This window comes from Delphinapterus leucas, chromosome 4 (assembly GCF_059928025.1).
Source record: "Delphinapterus leucas isolate spDelLeu-1000000601 "Yukka" chromosome 4, BTC_Dleu_Yukka2, whole genome shotgun sequence".
Taxonomy (NCBI): Eukaryota; Metazoa; Chordata; class Mammalia; order Artiodactyla; family Monodontidae; genus Delphinapterus; species Delphinapterus leucas.
Window position 1 is genome coordinate 82,493,224 of NC_143132.1, and position 20,588 is coordinate 82,513,811.

At 37.0% G+C, this 20,588-nt stretch overlaps 1 protein-coding gene across 5 annotated transcripts in view; it reads right to left on the reverse strand.

Annotated features, from left to right (window-relative positions):
* VPS8 (VPS8 subunit of CORVET complex) overlaps positions 1–20,588 on the reverse strand; it is a 319,158-nt gene that overhangs the window by 180,924 nt on the left and 117,646 nt on the right. For all 5 annotated transcript variants that reach the window (XM_089910741.1, XM_089910739.1, XM_089910738.1 and 2 more), the window contains 2 exons: positions 12,168–12,390; positions 2,254–2,343 (listed from right to left, as the gene is read on the reverse strand). In XM_089910741.1, coding sequence (XP_089766867.1) covers positions 2,254–2,343; positions 12,168–12,390 — 313 coding nt within the window. The remainder of the gene's footprint in view (positions 1–2,253; positions 2,344–12,167; positions 12,391–20,588) is intronic.

A 20,588-nucleotide genomic window follows, 5' to 3' on the forward strand; every position in this document is an offset into this window, starting at 1 on the left:
TAAGATTACTTTAAGCTGAAAACATGTGAACAGTCAGCAGCCACAGAAACACCTAAATGTAAGCAGAGCCCCTGAAAACACAAGATTAATGGCAAAACTATGTTGGCCTTCCTGGGAGGGAGTTTCCTATTTAGGAGAAGATTGACCCTTAGCACTGGGAGGTGGTGCAAAGCCAGCTGTGCATTAGCAACAAAAAGCTCAATAAAACTGTTCATATTTTCCAAGGAAAACCTAAATCCCTCCCTCACACCCCAAATTTCGTTAAACTGGTATATAAACCTTTACTTCTCTGGTTGTTCAGTGATTTACTCATTTCTGCGTGCTCCCAGTACAACTGTGAATAAACCTTGTCTTTTCTCCTGTTGTCAGTTCATTCGCAGCTCTCCCCCCACCATTCAGGTTTCAGGTGGTAGAGGAAAAGTTGTTCCTCCCAACACAAGGCACTCAGAAGCAGCCAAAACTAGAACTAAAGATTTCAGAAACTATGGTAGTCATCTCAAGTATGATGACACTGTCTTTCATTCTAGAAAATCTAGAAAATTTCAAAAGGCACTATAGTTCCTCTTATTTTTAAATTTTTATTTTATATTGGAGTATAGTTGATTTACAATGTTGTGTTAGTTTCAGGTGTACAGCAAAAAGATTTAGTTTTATATATATATATATATATATATATATATATATATATATATATATTCTTTTTCAGATTCTTTTAATTTGGACCTTAAACTGAAATGACTAAATGTGGACATGAACTGTTTTAGTAGGATCACTGGTAAATCACTGTGATTTTCAGTTTAAATCTCTTTAAACTGAAATAGCTAAACTTTAAACACTGAACAGTGATCTCTTTTATAGGCCGAGAATTATAAAAGAGCAATCACAGGATGCATCTAACTTCCCACTGCTAAAATCTCCAAATGACTATTTAATAACAAATACCAAGCTCCTGCTGAAAGTCATTAACTTGAAAACTACTCAACACAAAACAAGGCAACGTCAATAGAAAAGTGTTCCATCTGAGATGCATAGCTATAAATGCAAACCAGATTTTGAGGAATAAAAAATCCACACAAAACAAAAACTTCAAAAGCAACAATAACAAAAACCCCACAACCATTTTCATCAACATAGAATGCATCAAATTAGAATCTGTTTTCACAGATTATTTTGAGAGAAACTAGAAACTGCATTAATTCTTCCTAATTGTGGTTTAATAGTGGGATGGAGAACATTTTTGCATGTGCGCAGGTCATGGACCTCACTGAAGAGTCAGCTAAGAGGTGTGCAAATGTTAAAAATACTTATCTGAAATAGACAGTCAAGGTCAAAACCAGTGGGGAGGGCTGTGGCACTCATTTGGAAAATGACCAAGAGACAAGAAGTAAAGCCCAAACTGAAGGAGTTATGAATTAGAGGGATATTCACCTACCAAGCTAAATACATTTAAAGAAGACTGAAATATCATAGAATGACTGCTGACTTAATACTGAAGATGGTTTTGGATGTCCATTAAATATGCAAAAAAGTTGAGTGGATGCCTTCAGGAGAAGCCTGGGTCTTCTGATCCAGATAATGAAGTCACTGTAATAAAGCAATGGGCTAGCAGGGCATGACATGCATCCACAATCCACAACCCATAATTCTGTCTGTAAATTTAAGGGAAATAACAAGATGAAGATGGGTTTGGTTCTTTTTAAAATAAGCCCTAATGCTTTTTAGATGCTCTCTTCTAATGGTAAGGAGAACAAGAAATTATAATGAATGCTATAAAATTCTGAAATAGGAAAAGCAACAAATTAGCAATTGGCAAATCATGACCTCCCACCATTTTCAGGACCTTCTCCAGAAGAATATATCTACAAAATAATATTACTCAATAGTACCATTACTCTATACAGTAAATATATATAATGAGTTTCTTATACCTTTTGGAAAAGCTATAATAATATCAAAATTTTTTAGAAAAATTCTTAAAGTCTAATGGGCTTTTAATTTTATCTATCTGGGCTTTTATCTATCGTTCCCTGGGATTTAAATACCTACTTTTGCAGATAAAAAAGAAAGCAATAGTAGAAGGTATAAAACTAAAGACTATCTAAAGTCCTAAACAACAATGGGTGCAAGTCTAATAAATCTACAAGAAATTTTAAAGTGATTGGATGAAAACAAACTATTCAAAGCAAATGGAGAGAAGGGAAAAAACATTAATAGACAGTGTTAAATACGCATATAAGTTAGAACGTATCTTACCTCCATTGGACTAATAAATTCGTTCATGCCTCTGTTGTAGACATAAATCATAGCATCGTATAGCCGATTTTCCCAACACATGAGAACTACCTGTAAAAAGGAAAAGTTGCTTGGTCCACACAATTGAGCAAATCTCACCAATTACTTTCCTCAGAGCTTTAAGAATGGGGAAGATCTTAAATTCTCTTTCCTAATTTTTCTTATTCCTTCTCTGAAAAAAACTGAAATGGAAGTACTCAAACACAATGCCAGGGTAAGAGCTGTTGTAGGTTCAATGTTACTTTCAACAGTACAATAGCTACTTTTAAACATCCTCCAATGTCTGATTTTATTTCTTCTCTATCCTCCCCCTTTCCATATCCATCTTACCTGTGGTCACTAGTTCTACAAATGTTTACTGAACATCTATATTCAGGTCCTCTCCTAGGCACTGGGGATAAAGTGATAGGTAAGACAAACCCAGAACTATTCTCTACCCTGACAGAACTTCCATTCATCCTGGACACTCACCAAAAGAAGGGGCACAAAATGGTGCGTGAATTATGACTTGGGGAAGATACTCAATTACACAAATAGTTCATTTACAAATGTGGTAAGTCTATAAAGGAACTTGACTTGGTCTGGAGTATTCAGAAGGTCATCCCTGAGGGAGCAATATTTAAGTTAGGACCTAACGGATACATGTATGTGAGCCAAAAGCCGATGTGGAAACTAGGGGCTCTGCAGGCAGAAGGAGCAATAAGGATGAGGAATAGAGATGACTTAAGTATAGAGTACCCTATATACTGTTCCTATGAGAGCTATATTATACTACTGAGTGACAGGAGAAGACCGAAGTGGAAGAGTAGAGGTCAACAAAGGATAATGATAAGGAATAGCCAAAGGGAAAACAAACTACTAGTCTGAGGGAAAATGGAAGTGAGGTGTCATGGGAGAGTCCTTCTAGACAACGGCATGTTCTGGTACCTCTTCTCTTTTCTCACTTTCCGCCCTCTCAGCCAGTGCCATGATCATACATCTCTTTACAGCTTCAGCCCTAACCTCTCCTCTGACCGATATATCCAACCATTGACTTGATATCTTCACCTGAATGTCTAGTAGCTATCAAAATAAAATGGCAAAATACAACTCCTGATTTTGTCTCCCAAACTTAGACCTACCCCAGTCTTCCAATCTTCTTAAAGGAATCACTATCCACCTTGTTTTTCAAGCCAAAAAATTAGGCAACAGCCTTAAATTCTCTCTTTCCTCACCCTTAGGTCCAATTCATCAGCAAATCAGCTCTACCTCCAAAATGTATCCAAAGTCAGGCCATCTCTCTCCATCTCACCATTATCATCTCTGGCCAGGGCTACCTCCTGGACCAGCTCTTAACCAATCTCCTTGCTTCTTCTGTACTTGGCCCCCACCCCTCATTCTGTTATCTATAGGCAAATCAGAGTGATCTCACTTAAAACCTTTTAATGATTTCCCATAGCACTCAGAATAAAAAGGAAAAATCTGTACCTTGCCCTGAAAGGGCTACCTCTCTCTTTCAACCAAGCTCTGTTTGCCTTTTTTTTTTTTTTTAAACATCTTTATTGGGGTATAATTGCTTTACAATGGTGTGTTAGTTTCTGCTTTATAACAAAGTGAATCAGGTATACATATACATATGTTCCCATATGTCTTCCCTCTTGCGTCTCCCTCCCTCCCACTCTCCCTATCCCACCCCTCCAGGCTGTCACAAAGCACCGAGCTAATATCCCTGTGCCTTGCGGCTGCTTCCCCCTAGCTATCTACCTTACTACGTTTGTTAGTGTGTATATGTCCATGACTCTCTCTCGCCCTGTCAAAGCTCACCCTTCCCCCTCCCCATATCCTCAAGTCCGTTCTCCAGTAGGTCTGCGTCTTTATTCCTGTCTTACCCCTAGGTTCTTCATGACATTTTTTTTTTCCCCTTAAATTCCATATATATGTGTTAGCATACGGTATTTGTCTTTTTCTTTCTGACTTACTTCACTCTGTATGACAGACTCCAGGTCTATCCATCTCATTACAAATAGCTCAATTTCATTTCTTTTTAAGGCTGAGTAATATTCCATTGTATATATGTGCCACATCTTCTTTATCCATTCATCCGATGATGGGCGCTTAGGTTGTTTCCACCTCTGGGCTATTGTAAATAGAGCTGCAATGAACATTTTGGTACATGACTCTTTTTGAATTTTGGTTTTCTCAGGGTATATGCCCAGTAGTGGGATTGCTGGGTCATATGGTAATTCTATTTGTAGTTTTTTAAGGAACCTCCATACTGTTCTCCATAGTGGCTGAACCAATTCACATTCCCACCAGCAGTGCAAGAGTGTTCCCTTTTCTCCGCACCCTCTCCAGCATTTATTGTTTGTAGATTTTTTGATGATGGCCATTCTGACTGGTGTGAGATGATATCTCATTGTAGTTTTGATTTGCATTTCTCTAATGATTAATGATGTTGAGCATTCTTTCATGTGTTTGTTGGCATTCTGTATATCTTCTTTGGAGAAATGTCTGTTTAGGTCTTCTGCCCATTTTTGGATTGGGTTGTTTGTTTTTTTGTTATTGAGCTGCATGAGCTGCTTGTAAATTTTGGAAATTAATCCTTTGTCATTTGCTTCATTTGCAAATATTTTCTCCCATTCTGAGGGTTGTCTTTTGGTCTTGATTATGGTTTCCTTCGCTGTGCAAAAGCTTTGAAGTTTCATTAGGTCCCATTTGTTTATTTTTGTTTTTATTTCCATTACTCTAGGAGGTGGGTCAGAAAGGATCTTGCTGTGATTTATGTCATAGAGTGTTCTGCCTATGTTTTCCTCTAAGAGTTTGATAGTTTCTGGCCTTACATTTAGGTCTTTAATCCATTTTGAGCTTATTTTTGTGTATGGTGTTAGGGAGTGATCTAATCTCATACTTTTACATGTACCTGTCCAGTTTTCCCAGCACCATTTATTGAAGAGGCTGTCCTTTCTCCACTGTACATTCCTGCCACCTTTATAAAAGATAAGGTGTCCATATGTGCGTGGGTTTATCTCTGGGCTTTCTATCCTGTTCCATTGATCTATCTTTCTGTTTTTGTGCCAGTACCATACTGTCTTGATTACTGTAGCTTTGTAGTATAGTCTGAAGTCAGGGAGCCTGATTCCTCCAGCTCCTTTTTTCGTTCTCAAGATTGCTTTGGCTATTCGGGGTCTTTTGTGTTTCCATACAAATTGTGAAATTTTTTGTTCTAGTTCTGTGAAAAATGCCAGTGGTAGTTTGATAGGGATTGCATTGAATCTGTAGATTGCTTTGGGTAGTAGAGTCATTTTCACAATGTTGATTCTTCCCATCCAAGAACATGGTATATCTCTCCATCTATTTGTATCATCTTTAATTTCTTTCATCAGTGTCTTATAATTTTCTGCATACAGGTCTTTCGTCTCCTTAGGTAGGTTTATTCCTAGATATTTTATTCTTTTTGTTGCAATGGTAAATGGGAGTGTTTTCTTGATTTCACTTTCAGATTTTTCATCTTTAGTATATAGGAATGCCAGAGATTTCTGTGCATTAACTTTGTATCCTGCTACTTTACCAAATTCATTGATTAGCTCTAGTAGTTTTCTGGTAGCATCTTTAGGATTCTCTATGTATAGTATCATGTCATCTGCAAACAGTGACAGCTTTACTTCTTCTTTTCCGATTTGGATTCCTTTTATTTCCTTTTCTTCTCTGATTGCTGTGGCTAAAACTTCCAAAACTATGTTGAATAAGAGTGGTGAGAGTGGGCAACCTTGTCTTGTTCCTGATCTTAGTGGAAATGCTTTCAGTTTTTCACCATTGAGGATGATGTTTGCTGTGGGCTTGTCATATATGGCCTTTATTATGTTGAGGAAAGTTCCCTCTATGCCTACTTTCTGCAGGGTTTTTATCATAAATGGGTGTTGAATTTTGTCAAAAGCTTTCTCTGCATCTATTGAGATGATCATATGGTTTTTCTCCTTCAATTTGTTAATATGGTTTATCACATTGATAGATTTGCGTATATTGAAGAATCCTTGCATTCCTGGAATAAACCCCACTTGATCATGGTGTATGATCCTTTTAATGTGCTGTTGGATTCTGTTTGCTAGTATTTTGTTGAGGATTTTTGCATCTATGTTCATCAGTGATATTGGCCTGTAGTTTTCTTTCTTTGTGACATCCTTGTCTGGTTTTGGTATCAAGGTGATGGTGGCCTCGTAGAAGGAATTTGGGAGTGTTCCTCCCTCTGCTATATTTTGGAAGAGTTTGAGAAGGATAGGTGTTAGCTCTTCTCTAAACGTTTGATAGAATTCACCTGTGAAGCCATCTGGTCCTGGGCTTTTGTTTGTTGGAAGATTTTTAATCACAGTTTCAATTTCAGTGCTTGTGATTGGTCTGTTCATATTTTCTATTTCTTCCTGATTCAGTCTTGGCAGGTTGTGCATTTCTAAGAATTTGTCCATTTCTTCCAGATTGTCCATTTTATTGGCATAGAGTTGCTTGTAGTAATCTCTCATGATAATTTTTATTTCTGCAGTGTCAGTTGTTACTTCCCCTTTTTCATTTCTAATTCTATTGATTTTAGTCTTCTCCCTTTTTTTCTTGATGAGTCTGGCTAGTGGTTTATCTATTTTGTTTATCTTCTCAAAGAACCAGCTTTTAGTTTTATTGATCTTTGCTATTGTTTCCTTCATTTCTTTTTCATTTATTTCTGATCTGAATTTTATGATTTCTTTCCTTCTGCTAGCTTTGGGGTTTTTTTGTTCTTCTTTCTCTAATTGCTTGAGGTGCAAGGTTAGGTTGTTTATTCGAGATGTTTCCTGCTTCTTAAGGTGGGCTTGTATTGCTATAAGCTTCCCCCTTAGAACTGCTTTTGCTGCATCCCATAGGTTTTGGGTCGTTGTGTCTCCATTGTCATTTGTTTCTAGGTATTTTTTTATTTCCTCTTTGATTTCTTCAGTGATCACTTCATTATTAAGTAGTGTATTCTTTAGTCTCCATGTGTTTGTATTTTTTACAGACCTTTTCCTGTAATTGATATCTAGTCTCATGGCGTTGTGGTCAGAAAAGATACTTGATACAATTTCAATTTTCTTAAATTTACCAAGGCTTGATTTGTGACCCAAGATATGATCTATCCTGGAGAATGTTCCATGAGCACTTGAGAAAAATGTGTATTCTGTTGTTTTTGGATGGAGTGTCCTATAAATATCAATTAAGTCCATCTTGTTTAATGTATCATTTAAAGCTTGTGTTTCCTTATTTATTTTCATTTTGGATGATCTGTCCATGGGTGAAAGTGGGGTGTTAAAGTCCCCTACTATGAATGTGTTACTGTCGATCTCCCCTTTTATGGCTGTTAGTATTTGCCTTATGTACTGAGGTGCTCCTATGTTGGGTGCATAAATATTTACAATTGTTATATCTTCTTCTTGGATCAATCCCTTGATCATTATGTAGTGTCCTTCTTTGTCTCTTGTAATAGTCCTTATTTTAAAGTCTATTTTGTCTGATATGAGAATTGCTACTCCAGCTTTCTTTTGGTTTCCATTTGCATGGAATATCTTTTTCCATCCCCTTATTTTCAGTCTGTATGTGTCTCTAGGTCTGAAGTGGGTCTCTTGTAGACAGCATATATAAGGGTCTTGTTTTTGTATCCATTCAGCCAATCTGTGTCTTTTGGTGGGAGCATTTAGTCCATTTACATTTAAGGTAATTATCGATATGTATGTTCCTATTCCCATTTTCTATATTGTTTTGGGTTCGTTATTATAGGTCTTTTCCTTCTCTTGTGTTCCTTGTCTAGAGAAGTTCCTTTAGCATTTGTTGTAAAGCTGGTTTGGTGGTGCTGAACTCTCTCAGCTTTTGCTTGTCTGTAAAGGTTTTAATTTCTCCATCAAATCTGAATGAGATCCTTGCTAGGTAGAGTAGTCTTGGTTGCAGGTTTTTCTCCTTCATCACTTTCAGTATGTCCTGCCACTCCCTTCTGGCTTGTAGGGTTTCTGCTGAGAGATCAGCTGTTAACCTTATGGGGATTCCCTTGTGTCTTATTTGTTGTTTTTCCCTTGCTGCTTTTAATATGCTTTCTTTGTATTTAATTTTTGACAGTTTGATTAGTATGTGTCTTGGCGTATTTCTCCTTGGATTTATCCTGTATGGGACTCTCTGTGCTTCCTGGACTTGATTAACTATTTCCTTTCCCATATTAGGGAAGTTTTCAACTATAATCTCTTCAAATATTTTCTCAGTCCCTTTCTTTTTCTCTTCTTCTTCTGGAACCCCTATAATTCGAATGTTGGTGCGTTTAATGTTGTCCCAGAGGTCTCTGAGACTGTCCTCAGTTCTTTTCATCCTTTTTTCTTTATTCTGCTCTGCAGTAGTTATTTCTACTATTTTATCTTCCAGGTCACTTATCCGTTCTTCTGCCTCAGTTATTCTGTTATTGATCCCATCTAGAGTACTTTTAATTTCATTTATTGCGTTGTTCATCATTGCTTGTTTCATCTTTATTTCTTCTAGGTCCTTGTTAACTGTTTCTTGCATTTTGTCCATTCTACTTCCAAGATTTCGGATCATCCTTACTATCATTATTCTGAATTCTTTTTCAGGTAGACTGCCTATTTCCTCTTCATTTGTTAGGTCTGGTGCATTTTTATCTTGCTCCTTCATCTGCTGTGTGTTTTTCTGTCTTCTCATTTTGCTTATCTTACTGTGTTTGGGGTCTCCTTTTTGCAGGCTGCACGTTCGTAGTTCCCGTTGTTTTTGATGTCTGTCTCCAGTGGCTAAGGTTGTTTCAGTGGGTTGTGTAGGCTTCCTGGTGGAGGGGACTAGTGCCTGTGTTGTGGTGGATGGGGCTGGATCTTGTCTCTTTAGTGGGCAGGTTCACGTCTGGTGGTGTGTTTTGGGGTGTCTGTGGCCTTATTATGATTTTAGGCAGCCTCTCTGCTAATGGGTGGGGTTGTGTTCCTGTTTTGCTAGTTGTTTGGCATAGGTTGTCCAGCACTGTGGCTTGCTGGTCGTTGAGTGAAGCTGGGTGCTGGTGTTAAGATGGAGGTCTCTGGGAGATTTCCGCCCTTTAATATTATGTGGAGCTGGGAGGTCTCTTGTTGACCAGTGTCCTGAAGTTGGCTCTCCTACCTCAGAGGCAGAGCCCTGACTCCTGGCTGGAGCACCAAGAGCCTTTCGTCCACACGGCTCAGAATAAAAGGGAGAAAAAGTAGAGAGAATTAGTAGAAGTATGAGGAAAGAAAGAAGGAAAGGAGGAAAGGAAGGGAGGAAGAAAGAAGCAAAGAAGGAAAGAAAGGAGGGAGGGAGGGAGGGAGGAAGGAAGGAAGGAAGGAAGGAAGGAAGGAGGGAAAGAAGGAAAAAAGACAGAAAGAAAGAAGATACAGTAAAAATAAAATAAAGTATAATATAGTTATTGAATTAAAAAATATTTAGAAAAAAAAAAAGGGACGGATAGAACCTTAGGACAAATGTTGGAAGCAAAGCTATACAGAGAAAATCTTACACAGAAGCATACACATACACCTTCACAAAAAGAGGTAAAGGGGGAAAAATCATAAATCTTGCTCTCAGAGACCACCTCCTCAATTTGGGGTGATTCGTTGTCTAAAGGAGGGAAGGAAGGAAGGAAAGAAAGAAAGAAAGGACGAAGGTAAAGTATAATAAAGTTATTACAATTAAAATTAATTATTGAGAAAAAAAATTTTTTTAAAAAACCATGGACAGATAGAGCCCTAGGACAAATGGTGGAAGCAAGAGTATACAGGCAAGGTCTCACACAGAAGCATACACGTACACATTCACAAAAAGAGGAAAAGGGAAAAAAATCATAGATCTCGCTCCTAAAGTCCACCTCTTCAATTTGGGATCATTCCTTGTCTATTCAGGTATTCCACAGATGCAGGGTATATCAAGTTGATTGTGGAGCTTTAATCCGCTGCTTCTGAGGCTGCTGGGAGAGATTTCCCTTTCTCTTCTTTGTTCTCACAGCTTACAGGAGCTCAGATTTGGATTTGGCCCTGCCTCTGCGTGTAGGTCGCTGGAGGGCATCTGTTTTTTGCTCAGACAGGACAGGGTTAAAGGAGCCGCTGATTCGGGGGCTCTGGCTCACTCAGGCCGGGGGTGGGGGGGGGGGGAAGGAGGGGCACTGCGTGCGGGGCGGGCCTGCGGCGTCAGAGGCGGCGTGACGTTGCGGCAGAGGCCGGCGTGACGTTGCACCAGCCTGAGGCCCGCCGTGCGTTCTCCCAGGGAAGTTGTCCCTGGTTCCCGGGAACCTGGCAGTGGCGGGCTGCACAGGCTCCGCGGAAGAGGGGTGTGGAGAGTGACCTGTGCTCTCACACAGGCCCCTTGGTGGCGGCAGCAGCAGCCTTAGCGTCTCCCGCCCGTCTCTGGGGTCCGCGCTTTTAGCCGCGGCTCGCGCCCGTCTCTGGGGTTCGCGCTTTTAGCCGCGGCTCGTGCCCGTCTCTGGGGTTCGCGCTTTTAGCCGCGGCTCGCGCCCGTCTCTGGAGTTCCTTTAAGCAGCGCTCTTAAACCCCTCTCCTCGCGCACCAGGAAACAAAGAAGGAAGAAAAAGTCTCTTGCCTCTTCGGCAGGTGCAGGCTTTTCCCCGAACTCCCTCCCGGCTAGTCGTGGTGCACTAACCCCTTCAGGCTATGTTCAAGCCGCCAACCCCAGTCCTCTCCCTGCACTCCGTCCAAAACCGAAACTCGAGCCTCAGCTCGCAGCCCCGCCCGCCCCGGCGGGTGAGCCGACAAGCCTCTCGGGCTGGTGAGTGCCGGTCGGCACCGATCCTCTGTGCGGGAATCTCCCGCTTTGCCCTGGTTTAAACTGTTGTTTTAACATGAAAAAGAGCAGAGAATATTTACCTAGTGTTGGAGAAAAAGCTAAAAATGTTGGAAGGAGAAGAAATTAGAAATTTCTCTTATATCAGTAATAGGTAAATAAAGCTAGATTGATAACATGCTCTCACATCATCAGATCTATTGTCAGACATGAAGATTACGCCAAATCACCCATATGACAGAAAGGCATATGTAAAGAGGACCTGGCCTTTGCAAACTTACAACCATTCATAAAGAACTTCCATGAAGAAAACAATAAACATTTTCCAAACTCTTCATTTCCATGTGATTTTGCACATTAAAAACAAACAAAAAACCTTTGGTCCTTCTAAGTTTGTAAGCCACCGTACTTTAGTTCAATAGGACTCAGCACCTTGGTACCTTAGTGCCTTTGCTCAGCATTAGGACTCAAGAGTTAAATGAAGAGTTAAGAGTGAAGTGTCTTAGGTCAAATACATATTGCTCCTCAATTAAGGACTTAAAACTTATTGTGGAGACCTCAGATATACTGGAGGTATATTATCAATGAGCTGGCTGATCATGCTAAGATGTCCTAAAGTTTGCTTCTTATACTATGCTCTGCATTTCAAAACTTAATGTATGAAAGTTATCAACTCTGAACATATAAACTAGCTTTTCAAAAAAATGGCATCATACACTTAAAAATATTCTATTTTTCACGTGGAAGTGCTTATAGTTGAAATTTACTTGCAGATGAAAATTGTAGTAGTGAACAAACAAACTGGTGAAGAAGGATAGGCCAATAAGCATTTGCTGAGCAGCTACCAAATATAAACCCTATGCTAAGAGCTCTGGGGGATGTCAAGGAAACCGAAGACTACTGGCTTGCAGGAGTTCCTAATCTAGCTTTAAGTAATGAGCACTCCTAAGAACTATATTGACAAATATAAGTTTATGAGACCTCTTACCAAAAAGTGCTAAAAAATAATTAGGGTTGATGAAAGACAAAGTAAGGCCCGATGAGTCAGGTAAATATATTCAATAAAGGAATGATGTTTATTCCATAAATTAGTAGACTGCCTATAAACTCACCTGCTGAATGTCTAGGCTGGTGATATCCATATGTACAATGAGGGCTTCCACATTTTCCATCAATTTTTTATCTTGGAAATGAACAATCAAGTCTTTCATTACCTGGGGTGTGATCCCCACCAATTTATCACTTAAAATATATGGTTCAAGGCACTCCAAAAACACTCCTTTGGCCACTGAATTCTCACTTAATTTGTCATACACCTGGCTAAATAAAAGATCCCTGCAACAAACGGGGAAAAATACTGTTAGGAACATTCCAAACACCCATTAAATTCAGTCTATTAAGTATATCTCATCTTTTTCCTGTTTCAACTTACGTGCAAGTTTATTAAAAATAGTAACAATATTTGCAAAGAGCTTTATATTTTGAAAAATCTCTTATATATACTATCTTAATTCACCCAATACTTTTTACAAATAAAAAATGTTGAATAAGTTAAATTATTTGCTGAAAATCAGCTAGCTAACAAGTGATAGATTCAGAATTTGCATCAGCCTTCTGACCTAAACCCTGTGCTGAATCCATTATGGCACACTGCTTCTTAAAGACAACATTGATATGGGAGCAGGTAGTACGGAGACTATGATGAAGTAAAAAAAAAAAATTAAATGGACTATTCACAATTTATCCTTTCCTCTTTCCTGGTATCTAAATACTCCCATCTGATCTGCAAGGCCAATCTGCTTCTTTATCTAGTTCTTGCCCCTTGCTTCCCAAAGGGTTTAGGTAGTGATTATTGATGGGAGAGGAAGAAGAAAATGTTCAATGATTTTAAAATATGTCTGAAAACTATTTTATTGCAGAAACAAAAAAACTGTAATTAATCAAATGCTACCACACTCAATAACTGTTTTATTTATTTTGTATTTCTTTTGCAAAGAGTCCAGAAATAATTTTAAAGTTCTATTCACCACAGACATAATCTGAATTTTGTTTTCAATATTTTGAGTATTATATAAGCATTGTCCTAAGCTGCTACTTAACTCTTTAAAATTACCATTTTGTCTAACCACAATGTTTCAACATGCTGAAACATCAGAATTTATTTAACTACTCCTGTAATGTATCACTTATTTCCACTATTTCACTATTATGAGTGAGGCCACAATGAACATCTACATATATAGTCTTTCCATTTGGGGGCTTAATTCCTTAGTCATTCTACTTTTAGAAATTTATTTAAAGTAAGAAGATACAAAAAATTTTGTGGCACTTAAAATGTATTACTAAATTATCTTCAAAAATCATCATAGCACCAATTTACACAGCCATCAGTAATGTATAATTTCAACAGTTTCAACAGACAATTGTCTTTATTTTTTTCCCATATAGTTTAATGTATAAATTAAACAACATCACTGTTTTCAATTCTTTGATGACTGGCAAAATTAAATGTTTTCCATGTTTCCATTTATACAGTGTATTGACTTATATCATTCACTGATTCTTTAATTCTTTTTTCAAATACAAAAACTGTGCTAATTCTACTTACCTGTTAGGATTGACTGATTGTTTATTTATTTGCTAAATGTATAATCTCTATATATGTGCATCATGTCAATTGTGAAAAGTGGTAGATGGTTCATCCACAGGTGTGATCTTTCATGACAAGTTCCACAAAAAGGACAAGGAAGACTCTGAAAGCAATGGAATGGGGTCTTGCCTCATCTGAAGTCCTGGAAGGGGGACCAATGATAAACGGACTGGCTACAACTGCATAGAACCCCATGTTGCTTTTCAATAAACAGTATTTGCAATATCTGGGGGGAAATCCATATCCATTTATTTTTTTCTCATATCCACAAGTGTAATTCTTGCATCACTTTCCCCCTTACTTTATATTTATCAGAGTATTTTTCATGTTAGTTTCATTGTAATCAACAGTCCCTTGCTTTTTTTTTTTTTTTTTGCAGTACGCGGGCCTCTCACTGTTGTGGCCTCTCCCGTTGAGGAGCACAGGCTCCGGATGCGCAGGCTCAGCGGCCATGTCTCACGGGCCCAGCCACCCCGCGGCATGTGGGATCTTCCCGGACCGGGGCACGAACCCGTGTCCCCTGCATCGGCAGGCAGACTCTCAACCACTGCACCACCAGGGAAGCCTGACAGTCCATTACATTTTTGTGATTACCAATTACTAGCCAAGCAAAAGGAACTGAGATTAATGAAGCCTTACTGTAAGAAAGATAAAATAAGAGTAACAAAGTAACTCTTATGAACTTAAAGAAAATGTCCTATTTGCTAGCCCTTGCACTCTGTAATGTGTTGTTAAAAACAACATGCTAGGAAAGATAATTATATATTTCAGTTCAGCACAAAAAGCCCTGGGGAGGAAAACTAAAGAGCTACAAATTCAGTAAAGAGAGCATAAAAGTTGACAAACAAGGCACTCCTGTGACAAACTACAGCATGCAATGCCGGTAAGATTAATGGCAAAACTATATGCTTCTTTCTTAACCAGTAAGAGGCTATAATAAAGAAGCAAGAAAAATATAACTCAGCAACTCCTATCTGCATCTCTACCTTAAAATAAAAATAAAACAAAATTTTAAGACATGTTCTCGTCATTCTGGGAAAATATTTATTCGATCAACAGAGAAGGAGGGAAAAAGAAAAGTACACACACACAAAAAAAGATTTTGGCTCTTGTGTTTCTTTCTGTACTTAGGCATTATACTCCAGGGTGCTGACTTTGTTTCCTGGAACGGCTAATGTCAAAACTGATGTTTATCGCTTCAAGCTTAGCCTCCTTATAACCAGTATAATAGAAAAATCCATTCTGAATAACAGAGGGCCAACAAAAAGGTCTTCGACATAACTTCACTTTATATTAATACTCATATTAAAGACATTATTTGGAGTTTATCATACATAACTTCAAATTGATAGAAAAAATGACCAAATTTACTTTTTGCACTACCAATTTTACAATTAGAAAATGTGAAGAACTCAGCTTTGATTATGAGATAATTACAAATTCAGAGACTGTCTGAAGGGAGCAAGAGCATCAATCCTAACACTTGCCTGTACACTAAATATACAACCAGAACCAAATAAACAACCCCCCACTACATATAAGTGGGATTTAATAAATCCAAAGTTGATTTCGGCTGGCCTCTTTATTTATAAAATTTAAAACAAAGTTCAAAAGAATAGATACATGTAAATACATATGAAAAGATGTAAATACACCTGAAACTAACACAACATTTTTAATCACCTGAACTCCAATATAAAATAAAAAGTTAAAAAAAAAAAAGGGCTCCATATGACCTGGAAAACATGACCTTTAGAGACAATCCACTTTTTTTTTTTTTTTACCAAATTTCACTTATTTAATTAAAATTTATTGAGAACCTGTTACATGTCTGGCTACTATCATAGATGCTGAATTGTGTGCAAAATGAAAGTTATTTCACTGCTCAAAAAAAAAAAGTTCAAATGATCTTCAAGAAATTATGTTCAAAATGCTCTGTTTCCTGATACAAGTATCAGTTTGTAAATATTTCCTTTAAAAAGACATGGCTTAATTAAACTCTGAATATACTGAAAACTACCATACTCTTTAAAATGGTGAATTTTATGGTACGTGAATTATATCTCAACACAGCAGTTAGATAAAATAAAAAAGGCATGGCCCCATTTTTCACCTAGCTTTGATGTTTAGAATTTTAACTTGCAGTTACCAAGAAAATGATGAGAAAAGTCAAAGCAATAAGTTCCTCAACCATGGCTGATAATTAAAATCTTTCTGTTTCGCAAATAATAATCCTGATGTTGAACAACAAGGTTAAACAAATACTCTGGCTATCAAAAGGCCACTTCAGGTTCACTTTAGATCTAAGAGAAATATTTTTGGTTCAGATTTTACATATAATTCAAGTTATCTGAATAATGGCTTCTTTTTGGATATCTGCTTACAGTGATATAAGCTTGAAGTGGTCAAGATCATCTACATACAGCACCTATTTTGTTTTATAATGGCCTTGAGATATAATTCACACATAATAACATAGCATTTATTTAAGCACTTATTTTTAAACAATGTTCAAAATTATGATTATGGTTCAAGTAAACTCTGGACCTATTTTCAAAATAAACTGAAATTATGGCTACTGTTGTATAAGCAAAATGACAAGTCATTAAATATCCTACAAAAACCCTTGAGATATTTTATATCTTTTTCTAGTACTGAAAAAATATATGTGCACTATCAAATTGAAATGAAATTGTGTGAGCAGAGACCAAATTACGAAAATAAAGGTAGATCTTCAGAAACAGAATTTCCTATCGTTTCTGATTTTAAAATATTCACAGAAAGATAATAAAGCCAAATTTTAACCAAAAAAGATGTCCATTACACACTGATCAGTATGCCCTACAGAGAAAAAGCAGTGTGGTTCCTGCCATAGTAAAAAGGATTTTACATTATAAAAGAATTCTTACATATGAATAGAAATACATATATATCCTAGTAATATAATATTACTGCTGGGTATGAAATTCTATAACTTATGATACAGAGGTAACAGTGATCATAGTATAATAATGGTTGTGGTATTGAGTTAAAATTAATTTCAGAGTATGTACTGTGTTTATAATTTAACCCTCATAAGAGACAGTATAATATACGAAAATAAGAGGACTGACTATAAAACCAATGTACTCAATCAGAAAATATTAATATAAAAGGTATCTGGAGGCCAGTATTGAGTGTCTAAGCGACCACCCTAGAAGTGGAAGAAGTTACTTGAAATTGGCTGAGTACTAGATTATGTTTTGTTTGTTTGTTTTAGTTGTTTGCTATTTAATGTAATTACTGATATATTTTTAAATTTATCATTTATTTTTTCTCCTTGTCTTAACTATTCTTAATTCCTTTTGCTCCTTTTGACTTTTTTAAATTGTATTTTTAGTCATGACACCATTTATTACCTTGTTAGTTATATATGTTTTTACTATTATATACTAAGTATGGGTTTAGAGATTACAATCTGCATCTTCAAATTATTAAATTATAATATAAATTAATAAATTTACCACCTTCTAGACAGTGCAAGGCTTTAGAACATTTTAACCTTATTTACCCTTTTCTCCAATTATGTAGTATTGTTTTCATATATTTTTCTCTTCATTTTTCTTCATGTTTTATTCAATCCTCACACATATTGATTATATTCTATATTCACTTACCCACATATTAGCTTTTCCACCTCAATCATTTTCCTTTTATCTAAAGAACAACTTTTGTTATTTTTTTAGTGCAGGTCTGCTAATGATGAATTCTCTCAGTTTATGTTTCTTAGAATATATTTCTATATCATTTTCAAAAGGTATTTTTGTTGTATATAGAATTCTATATTAATACATGTTTTCTTTCTGTCCTTTCACAATTCTGTTGTCTTTGGTTCCATTATTTCTGTTTAGAAGTAAGCTGTAAGGTTAATTGTTACCATTTTGAAGGGTTTTTTTCTTTCATAATGACATTAAAGTTTTTTTGTCTTTAGTTTTCAGCAGTTTAACCATGATGAACCTACATGTGTTCTAATTCAGCATTATTCTTAGGGTGTAGCTCTTCACAGCTCAATCAAAAGCCTGGAGTATTCAGCGCCCCTCTTTTTGTGTGATCCTTGAACTCAACTGCAGCAACATCACGAATTGCTCTAAAGTTTTGCTCAGCTTCTCAACCCCTCAGCTGCCATTTTTCAGAGTTGGCAATTATCTCAACAGGAAGAGCCAGCTTCTGTGCCTCTCTCCTCTGCCTGGATCTTGGTACCACAGATCCTCATCCCCTTGGTAGTTCGCCGGCGCTTTCATATAAATTTTGTTAACAAATTATCCAGATTTCCCAGCTGTCCTCATTGCCATTGCTAGAAGCAGAACTCCTATGTGAGACGCTCAGTGCAGTATGCAATGCTATGCCACTGTCACTCTTAGTATAATCAAACTCATAGGTGTAGGCTTGTTATGATTTGTTCTGTTGTGCACCAAGAGTTTTCTTTCTGATAATTTCTGTCTTCCTTTAATTCAGGAAAATTATTAGCCATGTTCTCTAGTCTTTAATTTTGGAACAATGGTCAGGTATATGTTGAAGCTTCTTTTCTATTCTCCTCTCATATTTTCTAAGTTTTTATCTTTGTTTATGCTCTACATTTTGTTCCAGGTAAATCATTTTTTTTTAAGACGGTATCTGTGTTATGCACAATCTGAGCATTCTTAAAAGCAATCTCAACATCACAAATATTTTGAAAATTTGGGAATGTAGAAGAGAAGATTCTAGATGCAAATAGAACCAATTGTCAAAGAAATGGCATAAAGAGAGTGTCCAGTTTAGGGAGAAGATATCATACTGGAATTAAGTTACATAATTTTTAAATCCCTCTGCTTCAATTGAGTCTAGGGAATTGATCATTTTTAATCTTATTATCTATGGAAACGCTAAGAAAAATTTCAACTCTATTTTTAAGTGTGATTACACTGAAGTATTTAAGAAACACAGAATTTTTATATCTAATAAATCTTTAATCATTGCACGTTTGCAATGGAAGGAAATTGAAAGATGAACTAGACACAAAGAATCAAAGTTGATCAAATGGCCTATTTGACCTCTTTACTCATAAGCTCAGGCCCATATACAGAATCTTAACATTATGATGAAAAAGAAAAGCCAGTATGATGAGAAGTAAGCAAGCACAAGAGCACAGAATCTAGAAGACAAAAGGGAACATGTGACCCAATGCCTAGTTCCACAGCCTCAAGCTTTCTTACACTGCTGAGGACACTACCCTGTCCCTTCTGCCCCTACTGGAACCCAGAGAGTAGAAAAAGTGGGGAAAGAGACCAGGAGGGGAAAGAGAGTAAGAACACACATGTTGGAACTTCTCCTAAGCAGAAGCAGGATCTAGTACAATCTGGTCTTCAGCCTTCAGAAAAAGTCAAGAGAGAAGGAAGCCATACTATTTGCACTATGGTCCAGGAAAAATATCCAATCCTGGATCTAGGAGTACGTGTGTATGACTGGATGAAGGAAGGAGAAAAGGGCCAAGAAGAGCTCAGAAAAGGTCCCTTGAGATCTCCCTTCCCCTTGGCAGTCAGGAATATACTATGACTGCTGGTATTTCTGAGATCTCCAAAACAAATACTGTACTCATTTCAGACACAGCCCAGAAAAAAAACATGCTAAGGAGTCAGGAAAAATTAAAGGAAAGAAAGAAACTGATAAAAATGAAGAAATAATAAATAGATTCTAATTTGGTGATAATCTAGACTACATCTTGTCTTCTATGTTGGATGCTCTGATTTAATAAAGAAATTACTTCATTCTCAGCCAGTCAATAGATTAAATAAAGTTGGAAATATTTCCTTTTCAAGTCATATAAGAAAAGAAAAACTTATCCCTGTAACATTTTGGGGAATAACATATTTCTGAAAGAAAAAAAACCCTTTTTTTTTTCTTTTTCCCTATATAATCCATCTTACAACTGCTCAGGTCATTTCAACTTTATCTCACTGTGAGAGTATTCAAGATTTCAAGTTAATGATCACAAGTCACCCTGCAAACCAAGAGGGAGAATTACTTCATTAATTCAACCATCAGGCTACTCTGTGCCAGGTACCATTTAGGTAGAAATAATCTGTTTTATAAAGATATGCTTTCTTACTCTAAACAAAATTTAATCTCTTAGATATTTTATTTTATCTCATTTATATTATCTCAACTTGAAGATTTAGGTTGGTCCCAGCATTTATTAGTATTAGAAATATCACTACATCTCAATTTCCTTAACTTTACCTCTCTTACACTGTAATTATGAGGATTAAATTAAATAAAATATGTAAAACTGATCCATAAACTATTGAGGCTGCTTTAAAAAATATAAGACAAATAACAAGGAAGTGTAAGTGTAAACCATGAGCTGAAGAGAAAACTAAGTTAAGAACTAGGGTGAGGTTAGTATATCATGGCTCTTAGCTCCCTAGGAAACAATAATTAGCTATACAATTCACTGTCCATCAGCTAAAAGTGAGTTAGCTGTTCAGAAGATGCAAAAGTATTTCTGGTACTAACACCTGAGAGAAATTTCTTCCTTGGGCCCTCATAAAGAAGACAATGTTGGGGCTTCCCTGGTGGTGCAGTGGTTGAGAGTCCGCCTGTTGATGCAGGGGACACGGGTTCATGCCCTGGTCCGGGAAGATCCCACATGCCGCGGAGCGGCTGGGCCCATGAGCCATGGCCGCTGAGCCTGCGCCCGCGTACCACAAAAAAAAAAAAAAAAAGAAGACAATGTGTAACATAAAACCATGTTTTCAACAACATCCCAACCATGAAGACAACATATTTCACTGGATAATTACATGTAACACTATAGCTAAAACACTGGAATGAATCTGAGCCCTAAGTAAACAGAAGCTAGAGCTCT